This window comes from Sorex araneus, chromosome 7, assembly GCF_027595985.1.
Source record: "Sorex araneus isolate mSorAra2 chromosome 7, mSorAra2.pri, whole genome shotgun sequence".
NCBI lineage: Eukaryota > Metazoa > Chordata > Mammalia > Eulipotyphla > Soricidae > Sorex > Sorex araneus.
In genome coordinates, this window is record NC_073308.1 from 9,823,593 (window position 1) to 9,842,373 (window position 18,781).

An 18,781-nucleotide genomic window follows, 5' to 3' on the forward strand; every position below is an offset into this window, starting at 1 on the left:
AAGCCTCCATCCCTCTAGGAGAGCCCAGCAAGCTACCGAGAGTACCGTGCCCACACTGCAAGCTACCCGTGGCATACTCAATATGCCAAAAACAGTAACAGTGACAGTCCTCATTCCCCTGACCCTGAAAGAGCCCCCAATACGCCATCAGGCTACAATAGCACGTGACAGGGACTAATGGAGACGTTACTGATGCCTACTCGAGCAAATCTATGAACAACGAGATAACAGTGATACAGTGACTGACTTCCATGTCTTAATCACAGTGACAAACTTGTCTCCAACAACACCAGTGTGCTACTCATTTCCTGTCCCAGTATACAGAAAATGTGCTCAATTATTCTACCATTTCCATTGAGGACAAGAGGCCTACTCCGTGAATCGTAGGCTTAAAGTTTTTATTCTTTATTAAGCACCAGAATACAAACCTCAAACTACACAGTTTCAACTATTTTCAGCTTGATATAAGAAAACAAATAGACTGCTCATTTTTTGGTAACTTGTTTATACTCAACATCACACGAGTGTTTCAATATAGATTTGGGGGAGAGGTTGGGCCATACCTCGCAGTGCTCCATGCTCAGGAGTGAGCCCTCGTGGTAACTGGGAACCATGTACGTGATGGGATCAAACCAAGGTCAGCCCGAGGCCCTTCCCTTCTTCAATGTCTCTGGCCTCATTCTCTGTTTAAGTGGTATGTTGTTCTTTGTCTCTTAATTGCCAAGTTCCGGACCCATGGTATGAATAAGCTGTATTCTGTGTATCGACTCTTGGTGGTAGGTTGATCTCACCTTTTCTGCCCTTCTTTACCACTGACACAGAAGGGGAAAGATTCCTTATAATGACAGGAAAGGTGGAAGGTCTTCCATACTCTCAGTCCCCAACCCCTACATGACAGCCAATGGTAGACCTGAGCAGCAGGTCACAGTTCTCCTCAGAAGGCCATCGGGCTCACAGGAGTAGGGGAACCAATGACAGGTTCCCAAATCACTTTGGCTAGGGAGCCTATTGACCGACCCTCCCACTGCCTCATTCATGTTCCTTAGTTCCTGAGAGGGTTTATCTAAGTCCTTGGATGAACTTCTCCAGAGTTTCTTGGAGAAAATCCCCTTGGACCTAGACCTTAGAGAATGAGGTTTATTGTTAAAGTATCTACCCTCGGCACAGCCAGGATTTTTTTTTTCAGGAAATAGAGAAGGTCATTTTGTCGTATTTGTGGTGTGTTCTAAATGGATGGGGTGAGTGGTGAGTTTGGGAGGGGTTCCAGTGCTCAGACCCCAGATCTGTGGATTTTGCATACTAAGAAGGAGGTTTTGTGTAGATCAGATAGAAGTGGTAAGCCAGAAGAAGTTAGTTTAGCGCCCAGATTTCCCTCACGGGAAGTTCCACCAAACACCTGATTGAATAAGGGCTTCAGTGGCTGAAAAGCTGACTCAGTCTCATTGTGAAGGATCTAAGGCATTTTCCCAAGCATTTGACCTTGCTTGAAAACAATCTGAATAACAAGGAAAGTCTCCGCATGGGGGTATCTATCAGTAGATGGGGAAGCTGTCTGGCTCCTTAGCTTTAGTTCACTTAAAAAAAATAACCCGCAACAGTTTTTTTTTGGTTTGTTTGTTTTGTTTATGCTTGAGGGGCCAGAGTGGTGTTCCAGCAGTTAGGACCTTTGCTTTGCATGCAGCCACCCCAGGTTCAGTGACTCGCATCCATCCCATTTATTCCCTTGAGCCCACCAGGAGAGGGATGCCTGAGCACAGGAGTAAGCCCTGAAGACTACCAGGTCAGGCCTCCCTTTCTCTTTTTATCTTTTTCTTTTTATTCCTCGCATCATCTTTTGTAAGATATGGAAGATGGTGGCTAAAGTTTCTTCTTAGCTCCAGGCAGGCATCTGCCACTCAGCCTGGCTGTCACTCAGTGTTAAGATAAAGGTGACTAAATAGGCTTCAGGAAGTTCCAAGTCTGCCTTATTTCATTGTCCCTGGATTTCACATTCAGGATTGCCAGTGCAAGGGCAGATTTGAGCAGGATATGGCAGGAGAGAGGAGTGGACAAGCCGCCACCTTCCTCTGAACCCAGGAAACAACACAGGTGCAGAGCTCAGGATTTTCTCCCCAGGGACCAACCTCTGGGTCCTCCTACTCCCTGCCATCACCGGGGTCCAGACCATGCTCTGTTTCCTGGCACATGAGTGCAGAGGGGCTGCTTCCCTCCCTCATCCCAGCTACAGACTGCTCTTTTCTCCGTTTTCATCTTTTTCAGCCTCCTATGGCATCTGGCCATTTCCTGTTAGGGCAAGAGTTCTGTCCTTGAGAAATAGTGATGTGTCACGTTGCTGTGTGTATACTTGTCTCTGGGAGCCTACTCTGGGTAGTTTAAACCAAATCCACTCAGGTGAGTCCTGGGTCAGGAGATTTCCAACTGCCAAGGATCCAGGCAGACAGAGGGAAGAGTGGCTAACTTGTCACCTTCACAGCCATCTGCTCTCCTTTGTTTGCGCCTGCCACTCCCCTCTGGGCACTGTGCTGCCTGTCCTCTCTAGGCTCTGGGCACTGTGGACAGGCACACAGTGCATGGCGTCAGCTACAAGGTGGCTGCAGACCGCTGGGCCTGCTCCTGGTGGAGCTGGGCCGCAGTCCGAGCCTTTCTAGGCTCCACTCTTGAAGGGGATGGAGCTGGAGGACTGCATTCCTCTTGGCTGCCAGCTCCTGCTCCTTACTGCGTCTCCCGGGAGCATGCGTGTGAATATATTGGTGGTACCCAGTGGCTGCCCTAAGGCTCAGCTGCTGCCCATGTCAGTAGTGCTCTGCTCAGGGCTGCCTTCATGGCAGTCAATCCAGTTTCTCACTCTTCACTCTCCTTTTCTTCTTCATACTCTTATTATTAAAAATAAAATTATTTTTTTCTTTCTTAACTCTCTTACCACACAGGTGGAGATTTGGCCAACGAACTTGTTCGGCACTTTTTGATAGAGAGCACCCCGAAGGGTGTGCGGTTGAAAGGGTGTTCCAATGAGCCGTATTTCGGTGAGTCGAAAGTTTGCACAGATTCTCTCTGCATGCAAGTGTGGACTGTCTGTGCTCTCCCAGGAGAGAGCCGTCGCCCTTCCACTGCTTCACTCCTGGCATTTACTTACATTTCCAAATCTGAAATTCCTCTAATCTGGATTATCAGTGACCTAAAATAAAATTAATTGGTTCTGAATTTGTTCTGGAAAATGGTTTAAAAACTAAACACACCAAAAGTACCACTCTGGAAGTGGAAATTCCGTTTGGGTCCTGCCATCCTGAACCCCCTCTCCCCTCCCATTCCCCCTGAAATTGGAATCTTCCTGACCTTGCTTTCTTAGCTGGAAGTCTACATGAGCTGCCCAGGTGAGGCAGGTACTAATTTCAGGTGAGACAGGGCTGATACATCTCGTTCCCATAAACCATGGAAGCACTTTACAGAGACTATGTGGTAAAAGTTGGAACTGTCTTGCTCTCAACTTCCCTAGTTTCAGATTCTGCAGTCTTTATAAATTAAGACATGAGGGTTTTTGTTGTTGTGTTATGGTTTTTACTAAGGTTTTTTGCAGTCTCCCTCATATACTCAAGTTATTTTGTTGATCTTGTTGCTTCATTGAAAATTTGCTCAAATTTCCACAACAATGAAGCATGTTAATTGCTCAAAATATGAGTGTCACACTCTATGGCCTTCCTTTGGCAGGTAGATTAGCTAAGCCTTACAGTATTCGGAGCCTTGTTAACACTTGTTTGTTGTTTCTCACTCTGCAGGTAGCCTGACAGCTTTGGTCTGTCAGCATTCCATTACAGCCTTGGCCTTGCCCTGCAAACTGCTCATTCCAGACAGAGGTACGTAGTCACCTCTGTAGCGCATCAGTCTCACTGGAATCGGGCATCCACACAGGCCAACTGAGAAATCCTTGATTCCAAGTTCTTTCTATTGTGTGCTCTAGGTAAAGCATAAAGAATACTGATCTGTTTCCCCAGGTCAAGGAAAGGAGACCTGTGGGAGCGTCGTATTGCTTACATTAGGGACTTTGCTGAGTGGTTTCCATGGAGTAGAATTTCTGTAGCTCAAAAATAAGGGCCCATAGAGCTAAAGTTGAGGTTAAAGCCTTACATGAAAATGTGGCCACAACCATGGTTTGAATCCTGGCATCACATACGACCCCCACCACCTCCAGGGATGGCCCTCACCACCTCCAGGTATGCCCCTGAGTAAACGGCCAGGTGGGGCTCCTAACCACAGTGCTCGGAGCAACTGCTGATCATTGCTGAGTATGGCAAAAAGCCAACAGAGCAGAATTCTAAACTAGGAACACTTCAGAATCAATTCCATTTCATTGTTAGGGTTCTCCAGATATGCAGTGTTTGCATTGTGGAGTTTAGGTGTTGGATGAACGGTTCTCTTCGTGTTGGTGTGACAATACCTATTGTTGAAACCAGGCTACAGTAGACAGTGATGTCTGAATATCCCAGCTTTTCTAGACAGCCTCAGTTTTACGTAATTACACTGTAGCACCAAAAGATGATAATTAAATCATAGAGAAATGTGATTTGCAATTTGATTTTTAGTATAAATTAATATTGATCTGAAAGATACCCTGCTGTATGGTGTCATCCCTACTTTTCCCAGACTGGGGTGCTAGTGTCTCTGTTTGGGCTGTGTTGGCCTGAAGGAAAAGGCCCAGCTCTGCAGACCTGTTGGGCCACCTTCTGAACACCCCATCACTGGTCGCTGGTCTCTCGTGGCCCTGAAGATTCCTTCTCTGAGCCAGACTCATTTCCACGTCTTCTTGCTCCTTCCTGCAGACCCTCTGGAGGAGATAGCGGAAAGCTCACCTCAGACTGCAGCCAACTCGGCTGCCGAGCTGCTGAAGCAGGGAGCAGGTGAGTCCTCAGCATCAACTTCATTTACGCAGGTCCCAGGGCAGAGGTTCGGCCTCTCATCTCCAGTGTCGGGGTTTCTTTTGCAGGCTGGGTATTTGAAGGAGGTTCCTTTTTATAGAAAGCTCAGCAGGGCTGTTCAGTGGGGCCCCAAGTGTCAGGCAGGGACAGAACCCAGACTCCACAGGCTAGAAATAGCCCGTTGGTTCAAACAAAACCAAATCCAGTTAAAGCAATGTCAACTCCTGTGTTGTCTGGGGGAAATGCTTTAAGACAGGCTGTGAGTGATTGTCTCTCCAGCTATAAAGGTGGGTGAGAGAGATGACTGATTCACAGATTACTCCATTGGAACACAGTTTTGACCAGCAACTCAGCATGATGCGGATACCAGAGAACAGATCTCTATGGCATTTTGAAACAGTTTTAGTGGAGTGTATTTTTCAGAATGCATTGTCATCCCGTTGTTCATTGATTTGCTCAGGTGGGCACCAGTAATGTGAGACTTCTTGTTACTGGTTTTGGCATGTCAAATACACCATGGGTAGCTTGCCAGGCTCTGCCGTGCAGGTGGGATACCCTTGGTAGCTTTCTGGGCTCTCCAAGAGGGACGGAGGAATCAAACCTGGGTCAGCCGTGTGCAAGGCAAACGCCCTACCTGCTGTGCTCTCACTCCAGTCCATTTTTTAGAATAGTGCAAGTTAACACCAGAATTGAGAGAAAGGTGTGCATAAGTTTCCAATGTACCTTCTGTCTCTATATATGTGCAATTTATTCCGTTATTTTATATCAAGATAATCTTGCATCAATTAGTACAGTTTCTGGCTCACACATTAAAAATATGTTTTAATTTTGTAAAAAACTGCCAAACTGTCCTCCAAAATGACTGTACAATTTTTCATTCCTGCCAATAGTAATACTTCGTCTTACTCCAAATCCTCACCAGTGCTTTGTGTTGTCTGTTCTGGATTTTTGTCTTTCTAGTAGATCTGTAAAGTTGTCTCAGTGTTTATTTGCAGTTCCCTGTTAATCAGGTGGAAAATCTTTTCATATGCTTATTTGTTGTTTCTGTGTCTTTGTAGGATATCTGTTAAAGTCTTTTGTCTGTTTTTAAATAAGATTGTTTTATTATTAACTTTTGCAAGTTCTTTGTACATTTTATATGAGTCCTTAGATTAATTTTTTTGTCTGCTTATACTTTAGGTCACAGGTTGACAAAAGTATTAATGACCTCACCACCACCAAAGTGTCCCAGACCCTTCACCAGAATGTGTTACTTCCTTTCAATTCATTGTTCCCCTCTAGCTGTGGCTTCCTATCTTGATATTTTCAATCCTGCAACACAGGACAAGGGTTTTATATCATTTGATACTATCACTTCCATTGTCTGGTCTCACTATACACTACACGTGAGTGAGTTTATTCATCATTTTCCTCCCTCTGACTGATTTCACGTACCATGCCGTCCAGTTTCCTCCAAGTTGAAGTGAACTGCCTGATGTCATCTTTTCTTGTGACTGCATGGTACTACATGGTGTAAATATACCACAGCTTCTTTATCATTTCATTCTTCATTCTCATCCAAACATCTGTTGTTGGACATTTGGAGTGCTTCCATATCCTGGTTATTGAACTTAACATTGCAGTAAACATAGATGTGAACATATTCTTTGAATGAATGCGTGTGTGTGTGTGTGTGTGTGTGTGTGTGTGTGTGTGTGTGTGTGTGTGTGTGTGTAGGAAGATGCCAAGAAATGAAATCACTGGGTCATATGGAAAAGTCTCTGTACAGTTTTCCATAGATCGCTTCTCGGCCTTTTGGCTAAGATCAAGTGCAGTTTTCCATAGAGACTGAACCATGCAAAATTTCCACCAACAATGGATGGAGGTCCCTTTTTCCTCCACATCCCTGCCAACGTTGTTTTTATTTACTCTTTTTGGTGCGTGTTGATCTCACTGGTATGATGATAACTCATTGATGTTGTCATTTGCATTTCTCTAATAATTAAGTGGCAGTAATCACTTTCTCTGGTGTCTACTGATCATCCACATGGCCTTGTGTGGAAGTGTTTGTTCATTTCCTCTCTCCATTTTTCATGAGGTTTTTTGTTGCTGACCTTTGTAAGCACTTTAATAGATCTTGGATATTAGCCCCTTATCTGATGTTTTGTGTACAGATGCTTCCTCCTGATCAGTAGTATCTGAGAAGGTGTGTGATTCTAAGAATTCATCCACTTCCGTTTCTCCTGGCTACTGGCTTACACATATTTGTCGTGGTAACCTAAATGACTTTTGTATTTCTTTTTTATTTCATGTTTTTATTATTTTTATTAGTAAATCACCATGGGGTAAAGTTACAGACTTACAAATTTATTTTCATGCTTACGTTTCAGTCATACGGTGATCGAGTACCCATCCCTCCACCAGTGCCCATTTTCCACCACCAATGGTCCCAGCATCCCTCCCACTACCCCCACCCTGTCCTCTTCACCCCACCCCGCCTCTGTGGCAGGGCATTCCCTTTTGCTCTCTCTCTCTTTTTGGGTGTTGTGGGTGTTGTGTATTAAGTAGGCATCATGTTCAGTCTATAGTCTATTTTCAGCCCGTATCTCCTATCCCTAGTGGGCCTGCCTAGCACCCTTTGCTTGGTCATCCCTTCTCTATCAGAGCTGCTTCTTTACCTGGCATATGAGGCCAGCTTCCAAACTGTGGAATAGTCCTCCTGGTACTTATCTCTACTATTCTTGGGTGTTAGTCTCCCATTCTGTTACTTTATATTCCACAAATGAGTGCAATCTTTCTATGTCTGTTCCTCTCATTCTGACTCATTTCACTTAACATGATACTTTCCATAAAAAGTTATCCACCTATATGCAAATTTCATGACTTCATCTTTTCTAACAGCTACATAGTATTCCATTGAGTAGATGTCTTGTATTTCTGAGGTATCTCTTGGCATCTTTCATCTCTGTCTCTGACCCGATTTATTTGATTCTCTCTCTTTTCTTTTCCTTGTGAATCTAGCTCAGATTTTGTCAATCTTGTTTACTTAATTTTTTTAGAAGCTCTTGGTTTCATTTGCCCTTTGTATGTTTTCTTGATTTCTGTGTGATTGGTTAGATTGACTTATTTTCTTCCTGCTACTTAATTGGGGATTGACTTGTTCTTTTTCAGTTTCTCAAACTGCAAGTTTGGTTTATTGATTAGAGCTTTTCAGTGTTTCCTGAGATAAGCCTATTTTGCTGTGAACTTCCCCATGAATACTGCCTTTGCTTCTCCCATAGGTCTGATACTTTGTGTCTTCCTTCTAGTTTAGGAATCTTTTTTCCCAATTTTACTTTAATGTCCCCTTTGACCCAGTAGTAGTTTAACAGTATGTTGTTAAGTTTCCAGATGTTGGATATTTCCCCTATTTTTTGTGATTAATTTTTATTTTCATGGCATAGTGTTTTGAAAAGATACTTGATATGATTTCTAGTTTAATGACATTATGGATATACTTGAATTATGTGCCACCACGTGGTTTATTCCAAGAATGTTCCATGTACACTGAAGGAGAATGTGTATTCAGCTGTTTGGATTTGTCTACTAGTCCAGGTTCTTCACATTCCTCACTTAGAGCTATTGTTTTCTTTCTAATGTTCTAGTTGATTTGCTTAAAGTCTCCCAGTAATTCTGCATGGCTTTCTTCGTATATCCTCAGTTCTATTAGCTATTGCTTTATAAACTTTTCTGGATCTTCATTTGGTACATTTATATTGATCAGAATTAAGTCCTTTATCTGTTAATCCCTGAATCACACTATGTAATGTCCAGTATTATCTCTAATTACATTAACTTGGATGTCTAATACAAATGTGACTGTCTCTGCCAATTTCAATCTACCATTTGCTCGTATGATTGTTTTCTGTCCTTTCACTCTAAGACTGTTAATTGTGAGAATTCAATTATATCTTTTGTAAACAATTTGACATACAATTTTGTTTTTTGATCCATCTGGTTACTTTATGCCTTAAGTAGGGGGATTCAGCCCATTCATTTGGAGAGAGATTATTGACATGGAGAATTCGCTGCTATTTTTCTAAGAATTTTGAAGTCACTTTTTGCCATTCAACATTTTTTTTTAAAAAAAAAGAGGCCTTTCTTTGCAGAGCTGGTTGGCATGCAATAAATGCCTTCATCTGCTGTTTTCTAAGAATGTTTTTAGCTCTGCCTCTAATCTGAGTACTTGCAGAATAGAGGACTGTTGGTTCTTTTCATTCAATATTCGAACATATTGTTTTATTCACTTCTTGCTTGTAGAATTTCTTTTGAAACATCTGATGTGAATTTTGTCATTTCCCTTGTTCTACTTTTCTCCTGCTGTTTAAAACAAATCTCTCTATTATGTCTTGCCATTTTTGTTACAATATGTATTGATGTTACTTTGTCAGAGTTTTTTTTTTTTTTTTTTGAGGGGTAGGGGAACTGTATTTGGGGGAAAGGTTAGCGGTGCTTGGGCTTACTCCAGGCTCTGTGCTAAAAATTCATGCCACATGGTGCTGGAGAGCCATATGCAGTTCTGGGGATCGGATCTGAGTCAGCTGTGTGCCAGACAAGTATCTTGCAGGCTGGACTGTCTCTACAGCCTATTGTTTGCATTCTCTGGTCCTTCAAGATAAGTATAGAGTTTCTTCTCAAACTGGATGGTTTCCTCTGCCACAGTGCCCTTCTACTCTCCTCTCTCCTTCTGAAGGTCCTGTCATTTGGAGGCTACCCCCTTGCTATTATTCACTAGGTATCTTCAATTTCTTCATCGAAAAGAAAATAAACTCCTTTCTTTTATCTTTATTGAAGTGTGTGTCTTGTCTTGAGGTCACTTGCTCAATGTTCATTCTGTTCCTAATACCTGCTACTATATTCTTTAAATCCTCCATTTCTGTTTAAATGAATCTTTTAAAAAAATTTTTTCCCCATCAATCTTTCTCCAAGATTACTGAATCTCTTTTCCAATTATCTCTTCATTTTGGTAAGAATTGAGAGGGCTGCTTCTTTGACTGAGGTTAGCATTGCAGAGTGTTGAAAGTTCTGATGAGCTCAGTGATTTCTTTAGATTTCTGTGCCCATCTGTTGATGTTTCTGGACTCCCTCCCTCCCTCCCTCCCTCCCTCCCTCCCTCCCTCCCTCCCTCTCTTCCTTCCTTCCTTCCTTCCTTCCTTCCTTCCTTCCTTCCTTCCTTCCTTCCTTCCTTCCTTCCTTCCTTCCTTCCTTCCTTCCTTCCTTCCTTCCTTCCTCTCTTCCTCTCTCTCTCTCTCTCTCTCTCTCTCTCTCTCTTCCTGGTGCTGCTTCTGTGCTAAGGATGGGATTCGAAGTTCTAGGGGGGCTGAACAGCAGTTCATTCTCCTGTGCACAGTATCAGCTAGTGCTCATGACTGTACTGGTGAGAATTTCTGGGCAGAAATGGCAGGACTGGGGTGGGGGTGGTGGGCAGGCCACCAGAAGCTAGGACAGTCTGTGAGGAGGGCAGCTTGGGCTGGGGCAGTGACAGGTTCCCAGATGGGTAGTAGGGTGTCTGGAGGCAGCTCCCAACCTGTGCTCGGAGGGCCTGAGGCCACTGGAAGCCTGGGCAGGCCTGATTCCGAGGGAGAGGGTGGGCTGGCGCCCAAGCCAGGAGGTGGCTCTCACCGGCAGGCCTTCATCAGGTCTTTCTTTTGCCAATATCTCCTCCCAGTCATGGCTTATCTTCACATTCTCTTGATTGTTCTCATAATGCAGAAGGCTTTTATTTTAATAAAATAAAATGATAAAACCCAATTTATCAATTCAATTCTTCTTTTTCTTTCCATGACTCAGGCCTTTTGTAGATCTTAAAAGTTTCCATGAACTTGACGTCACTTAGGTTTTTCTCCAAGAATTTTATAGATTCAGGTCTGTGATCCATTTTGAGTTCATTTGCTGGGGGGAGGTGAGCCACACTCAGTGCTCAGTACTCACTCTTGTTCTATGCTCAGGGATCACTCCTGGCTGGCTCAGGGGAGCATCTGGCACCCTGAGCATCTCCAAGTCGTGGTGCTAAGGGTCCTGGCACTGGGTTCCTGGGCCCTAGCATTGTCACACTGACCTTCTTGGCCAAGTGTCACTGGGAGTCCACCCGCCTGCCTCCCCTCACCCTCCACCACTGTCTCAAGTCCCCCCTCCGTCACCCCCTCCCCACTTGTCTCTGCAAACCAGTTCTTAGGTTCTGTTGCTTTGGGCCTTTTGTTATTCCCCTACTATCTTCTTTACACCCCACCTAGGAGAGAGCATCCCGTGTGCCTCCCCACTTCAGCCCACTGGACTCAGCATGATGCCTTCTAGTCCCATCTATGCTGTGGTAAATTGCATGACCTCATTTTTTATCACTGAGTACTATTCCATTGTGTGTATATGCCAGTTTTTTGTTTATCTAGTCATCTGTCCCAAAATTCTAATCAGAAAATAAATTTGCACTTCCATGTTCATTAAAGCAATTTTTATGGCTGCCAAAATCCGGAAGCTACCCAGTGCCCACCTATATGTTTGGGCTAAAAGTATCAACTTTACTCAAATTTCAAATACAGCTTTCAAAAACTGCAGGTAGGATTATTTTTCCTTTCATTTTCCCACTTTCTGAGCAGCGCTCAGTGGCCCCAGGTGGCATTGGTCAGTGATGTGATTCTGACCAGCTGGACAGAAGGACCCAGTGCCCAGGCCCAGCAGTGCTCAGGGTCTCCAGGGCTAAGTCAGTGTTGTGGCAGCCACGACCCCTGGGGATTTACTCAAGGACTTGCACCTGAAGGCCTGGCCCTGAGCTGCCTCCCTAGCCCTAAAATTGTCTCAGAATTTTTAAAGCATATAATCTGTGGCTTTTAAATTGCAAATAATACAGATTATCACTTCAGAGAAATAATGAAAGGGAAACACAGGCACCTTCTGAATGCTTGTGCCAGCACAGTGGAGCTCGTCAGCCTCGCATTCTGCGGGACCAGGCGCACACTGACCACTGCAGCCGTAGGCCTAGGACCCTCCCCAGGGCCTCCTGTCTCCCTGCCCTGCGCCCCCGTTCTGGGCGGCACATGCGGAGCTCACACCCGTCTTTGTCAGTATCATCTCGTGACAAGGAGCGTGCAGTGTTTCTTGCCAAGCTTCACTGTTACTTACAATTGCTCCAGTAAAAGCCAAATTAACAACTAATTAACTGATGAAAGTAAAGAACCATACAGACTTTACTTCTTCTAGACAACAAACTTTTCTTCTTTCATTTTTGGTCCACTTTTTAGGGCTTTGTGTGTGGCTGGGGTTTGGGGGAAGGGCTCACACCCAGAAGGGCTCAGGACTTACTCCTGGCTTGGCACTCGGGGATCACTCCTGGCAGACTTGGGGGAGCAAATCTGGGTCAGCTGCATGCAGGCAAGTGCCCTACATGCTCAATTGTTCTGCCCTCCTTTTCACTTTATGTCACTAGTTCCATTTTTTCCCTTTAAATGAATAAAATGAATTCCTTTATTCACTTTTTTATTCATTGTTGTTGTATTTGCTGTAGTACCACATCCAGTGGTGCTTGAGGATGACAGAGTGCCATACTGGCACAAGGTGGCTGAGATTGAATCTGGGGATTTACTAATGCAAGGAGGAGTCACACTCACTTTTAAAATACTCTACAAAGCTTATTTCTGTTTTGGAGTTTCACCCAGCTGTGCTAAGGGCTTACTCTGGCTCAGAGGTCACTCCTGGCAGTGCTCAGGGGAACATACCTGGTGCTGGAATGGAACCTGGTTCAGCCTCATGGAAGGGCAGTGCCTACCTCCTGTACTGCTCCAACCCCCTACAACTCCACAGATCTTGGTAACTCTGAGTGTTTTGTTTTGTTCTGTTTCATTTTGTTTTGTTTTGTTTTAAAGAGTGATCCCTCCTACAGATGGCCTCAGTACCAGAAGTGTTTCTAATCAATCATCTGAGTCAGGCTTGTTCAAGAAGGGTTACAGTATAACTGCCTTGCACTTAAGTCTTTTAAATCTCTGTTTTATAGAAGTTTTGTTTGGGATTTTAGGCCGTACCTGATGGTACTCAGGGCTTTCTCCTGGCTCTGCCCTCGGGGATCATTCCTGGAGGGCTCAAGAGATGACATTGAACCAGGTCGGAGATGCTCAGGACAAGCTCCTACCACTGTACTTACTGTCACTTTGGTCCCTGAAATCTCTATTTTCTACAACGCACTGGAGGCTTACATTTCTCTACACTACTTGGACCGAGACAAGGCAAACAATAAAGTCAGGATATAGAGGTGATGCAGTTAGAAGGGCAAGGACCCCTGGGCGGCCCGGAGTCACCTCCCTCCCCGCCTCACAGTTATTCACTCCGAGCCACAACAGCCATTGTTAGGGGCAGTCCGGCTTTTGTCTCCACTATCCTGAAGGAAATTGAGTGGGTTATTTTCCCCAAATTATATTTCATTTGTTTTCTTAATTCACTTAGAACCGTAGACTCCTGGACTTGCAGTGTAACCCAGAGAATCTGTCTATCCTAATTTTCTCATTGGAATGTTGAGGAAGCCAAGATTCAGGAATCAGCAGTTGAATGTCCTGAACTGCCAGTGTGAACAGTCAATTCTCTGCAATTTAATCCCTTTTCATTTGATATCAGGACCATTATGAGTTGTTCCAAATTCAAAAGCAATTTCTTTTTCTATTTCCAGCCCCAGTTTTTCTTTGTTTCTTGTGAAGTGGAGAAATAAATATACATCCAGCAAAGATACTTTTTCTAGACTTCTGATAGATTGCCCATAAATGGAAGGATTATGTTTTTGAGTTGTTACATTAGGGAGTACTTATTTTATTTATTTATTTATTTATTTATTTATTTATTTATTTATGTTTCTTGGGCCACACCTGGCATTGCTAAGGGGACCATCTGGGCTGTTGCGAATCTAACCTGGGTTGGCTGCATGCAAGGCAAATGCCTTACCTACTATACTATCATTTCAGCTACTAGAAACTATTTTTATTGTTTTTAAACAAACAATTCTCTAATAACATAGTTTCAGAATGTAATGACAAGTTGAAAAGTACTTTTTGACAAGGAGTTTTTTGTCTACTTGTCAACAAGTAGACTCAAGTGACAATAATTTATCACTCTTTTAGAAAGTGTATTTTTAAAAGACGGTGTGTACTTTACATTAAAAGGGGGGGAATGGAAGATACAGAAAACAAAGAGGGAAATGGGTTTATAGAATTGTTACCCTTAATAATTGTTACCTATGACAACTACTGATATGCGTTCCTTTTCTCAGCTGACTGAGCTTACCCCCTGGATTCTGAAATCACAGTGCAAGTCTAATTTTTCTAGCTAGTTTGAGTCACTGGTTTGAGTCAGTTCCTCGTGCCCAGCCATGCATCTTGTTTCAGATTTTCTGGGCTACAGTTAATACTTAGAGGATTGCCTATTTACGTGTTTCCTGCGTCCCTTTCTCTAGATTCTAAATTGCTGTCATGGAACAAATTTCAAGTAGTGTTTGGGCTTTTAATGGACATGTGGGCTATAAACTTCTTTCCCTGAGTGACCACGCCATGCATGGCAGGGGGCTGTTTCCTGCCTCATCTCGTGTTGAGCACTTGTCAAATGGAGTTAGACTTCATGGACCCAATCCAGCAGAGACCCTGCCTGCTCAGTCACCCTCTGTTGGAGAGAGTCAAACCTACGGCCCAGCACAGTTGTCTCAGACGTGCTTTGGAAAAGTAGCGCTCCTTCCTCTGTTTGAGTGATGACAAGCCCAGGGAGACTTGGTTCCCAGTGACTAGAATTTCCTTCTCCTTAGCAAAAGGCCATCGTTTGTGACACATCCAATGCAGGTGTCTGGGTCATGGCAGCCCTTTGTTCCAAATGCTCAAGTCATGGCAATTTTCTGGGATTTTGTTGTAGTTTGATCATTGTTAGTCTTTTTCTAACTAATATTAGTATCTTATTATCTTATCCAATAAAGTGAAAAGTAGTACATTCACTTTTCTATGCTTAAACACCAAAATTTTTCAGGCACCTTTCCAACTCCTATACATCAATTCATTTGCTCTTTACTTTATAGTTCTAATAATAGCAGAGATATAGCTTGTATTTAGTATCCCTGTTAAGCTATAGCATCTCCTCTGTTGCTCTGCAGTTTACAATTATTATTTTTCGCAGTTGCATGCTATTCCATTTAACCGTTCTTGTTTTTAATTTTTCCAACTATAGTATGTGACTCAAGTAGCTAAAACTCAAATTATTTCTTGTGAACCTCCTGATAAATGTTGCCCAATATCATCTAAAATGGATGCTGTGGTTGACCCTTGCTTTTCACGAAAGCAGCTTTTCTTTAGAACTCTGAAATATCAGATATTTGACAATTGCAATTGCAAGGACTTTTGCCAACTTGCTCTCTTTCCCAAGAGGATACAAGTAAAACCTCCAGGTTTAGATAGACATGGAAGTTCATGCATAGCAGCTCCCCTGAACCACCTTACCCCCATGCACGGTCAAGATAGTCAGAGGGGGCTGTGTTGGGCAGCTCACAGGGACAGAGGTATGAAAAATCATGTCAGTGACTGAGGTCCAGCTCTGCAGAGAGGGAGAACATTTCTATTCTTCAAATAATCTATGTAAGTGCTAAGCTAAGTCCTGCCAAAGGATAAATGCTGTTAATAAATAGTGTCAGGCTATGTGTGGAGAAATGAGATCAATTGTGTTCTAGATGGACTTAAAATTTCTCTTCATAGCCAGTGCCCTTCTAATTTTCATGGAAGCAAATAATAGGCTCCTTTTTATGAAAATAAAATTGTTGTCTACATTTATAGAATATTGTCCCTCAGGTTAATCTCCCTTCTTTATCAATGACTTTGGGGAGTCTTAATTTTGGAGGAAGTGGGGTGCCTGTCTCAGACCATCTTACTTTGTGAGCAGTGACAGTGCTTGTGCTTACGATCACCTGGAAATTTGTTCCAAGATCTTGGAGCTGTTCGCTTCTTGCATATCTGCTGCCTTTCCTTCGTGTTGTTCTCTCTCGTGGGGCCTCTCTCGGGATTTCCGGGTTCCAGAGCAGTTTCCTTGCCGCTGTCTGAAGCCGGCCTCTGTCAGAGGTTCTTCATCCCCTGCACTGCAGTGTCTCCATCTGAAGGACGTGCCTTGACTCAGTCCTCACGCTCACACTTAGATGCAGAGCTTTGTCTTTCTCACGGGTGCGTGCAGACCCCAGTTCTGGTTCTTGCGCCCTATGATAGCTATTCACTGAGGCAGAGTTTTAATGTCCTCAGAGGTTCTCCAACTTTCATAACTAGTCCAGCCTGTAGGAAGAATAGTGGCTGCAGCTGAGAGGCAGCACCTGAGGGTGCCCAACACCAGCTCAGTTCCTGTTGGTCCATCTGCCTGGTTATATACCCGTCTCCTGACAGCTGAGGTTCCTTCTGGGTCTCTGAAGACGAAGCTGCCCTCCTTCCTGTTCAGGCAAAGGGAATGAGCATGAGAAGTCACAGCTTTGGCGGCTTAAATTTAGGGGGCAGTTCGTGGTGTGAGGGGCTTAGTCTCTTCTGTTCAGGGAAGATACAGAGACTTGAAACATGGAGTAAAGATTGCCAGAACTCGGAGCTGGGCCAGCTGCTCTGTCCTGCAAGGCCCATGCTTGGATCGACTGGGTGAGGCCTGAGCTTCTGAAGTGAGTGGAGTGCAGCCTGCAGACACTCATGGGCACGGTGATCTCATACGTGCCCTGGCACTGTGACCATCCAACACTGGGCCAGTGTCTGTTTACTGAACCTCATGCACTCTCAGCTGTTCCTCCCAGAGGTGATTGTGCAGACCAGCCCTGTACTCCCCCAGCAACAAGGGGCAGCAATGGAGGGACAGGGCCTCCCTTGCAGGCTTGTGTCTGAGCCACAGCCAAATATTTCCTTCTCTGAGCGATGTTTCCCAAGATATTTACCTCCTGATAACTCTGCACAGGGCAGTGAACAGGCCTCGGGCCTGCATATCTTCCCCTGGCCTTTTCCTTAGCTGCATTTGTGGTTGGACTCTTGTCCCTCCAAAATCCACACTGAAGTGTCCCTAGCCCCACCACTGGTGCCCAGTATCAATAACACAGTGGGGGAACATTGTCCAGGAGCCAGTGGGAGGGTTCTTCTTGGCTCCACTAATATATTTCTTCTCTCTGCATTGGCCTTGAGGCAAGTCTATTTCCAGCTTTTATGCAATATTCAAGTGTTGATGATTACCAGAGCCAAGACCCAACTTCAGCTCCTGTCCCCATGTCTTAAAAAGCTCTTTTCCCTACTGTTTTATAGCCTGCAATGTGTGGTACCTGAATTCCGTGGAGATGGAGTCCCTTACAGGCCACCAGGCTGTCCAGAAGGCCCTGAGTATCACCCTGGTCCAGGAACCGCCACCTTTGTCCACCATCGTGCACTTCAAGGTGTCAGCCCAGGGCATCACCCTCACGGACAACCAGAGGAAGTGAGTGTGCTGGGCCTACACAGCAGCTGACCGTGTCTTGGATGGGTCATGATTCACCAGGCTAATGTCATCAGCAACCAGCATCTGTCTACACTTCACCCGGGTGTCACATGTACTCCAGCAACCATGTGAAAAATACTAATATTTCATCCAAAGGCTTCTAATGTAGGGATCAGTAAACTGAGGAAAAATAGTTGCTTAGAGCTTTGAATATTATACAAATAACACACACGCTGGAATCATGTGTAAAAGCAAAAATATTCTAAGTTTTTAGTGTAAAATTACTCCGACTTGGGTCAGAAAGATAGTACAGAGTTAAGGCACTTGCCTTTCACATTCTCTCCTGGACTTAAAACCTGACGTCCATATGATCCCCCTGTCCCTGGCAAAAGTAAGCCCTGAGCACCACCAGTATAGTCCCCAAACCAAAACACACGCAAATGCTAAACACTGCCGGTGATAGAATGTATCTGTCTTTGTTAGTGGTGACTGTTTCTGACTTAAGGGGAGTGTGGTTTCAGATAGACCCTATTGAGAGATGTGGGTGCTGCCAGTCATTTGTGCTGTGTATCAGAGCATATTACCTCCCTCAGCGTTGTCCGAATTGGCTCCTACGGAGTGGCTGCTCCACTGGGAGGTTTTCCCAGCGGAAGAGACAGAGGCAGGTATGTTTTCTTCCCACCTGCAGTGTCTCTGACCTCAGGATCAGGGCCTTTTCTAAGCAGTCACTATATTTGTGATGGAGACTCCCTGGTGTGGGTGATAAGGGAGCCAGGCCCTTGAATATAAGAACATTGGCAGGAGCTTCCAGGACACTTGGCCAGTCCCAGGTTCCTGCCCGCGAGGTTGAGCTGTTGACTGACTTGGGGAAGTTGCAGAAGCAGAGCTTGGGTTTTGCTTCCTGCAGTGGGTACGGCCCAATCCTTTCCCCAGTGATGCTTGTTTTCCTCATCTTTCATCTGGACTGAAGTACTGATCTTGGCGTTTAGTCAAAGCTGGTACATTCTCGTGGTCTCCAGAGCGTCTGTGGACCTGTCAGTCCTTACCTGTGTTTCCATCTCCTGTAGCATCTGACTTAGAGTGGGAGAGAGACTTAGGCCAACGTCAGATGTCTCTCTACTCTGCTCTTGCTTCCAGACACACCCTCAAAGACAGGTCCCTCACACCCAAACCCTGGCCACAGGCTCATTCTCTCTTTTCCCCACAGGCTCTTCTTCCGGAGACACTATCCTGTGAGCAGTGTGATCTTCTGTGCGTTGGATCCACAGGACAGGAAGTAAGAAATCTCCTGCTAAGCAACTATGTTCTTCCTTTTGCTCTTTAAGCTAATAAAATTAACATAATCTTTTTTTTTCTTTAATTCTCAAGGTGGATCACAGATGGTCCTTGCTCAAAGTAAGTTGGCAGGATGTGTCCGTGTGCAC

The 18,781-nt window shown here is 44.4% G+C and overlaps 1 protein-coding gene across 1 annotated transcript in view; it reads left to right on the plus strand.

Annotated features, from left to right (window-relative positions):
- TNS3 (tensin 3) overlaps window positions 1-18,781 on the plus strand; it is a 269,039-nt gene that overhangs the window by 244,061 nt on the left and 6,197 nt on the right. Inside the window, exons 24-29 of the mRNA XM_055144430.1 lie at window positions 2,928-3,023; window positions 3,774-3,851; window positions 4,815-4,892; window positions 17,189-17,357; window positions 18,565-18,633; window positions 18,726-18,752. Coding sequence (XP_055000405.1) covers window positions 2,928-3,023; window positions 3,774-3,851; window positions 4,815-4,892; window positions 17,189-17,357; window positions 18,565-18,633; window positions 18,726-18,752 — 517 coding nt within the window. The remainder of the gene's footprint in view (window positions 1-2,927; window positions 3,024-3,773; window positions 3,852-4,814; window positions 4,893-17,188; window positions 17,358-18,564; window positions 18,634-18,725; window positions 18,753-18,781) is intronic.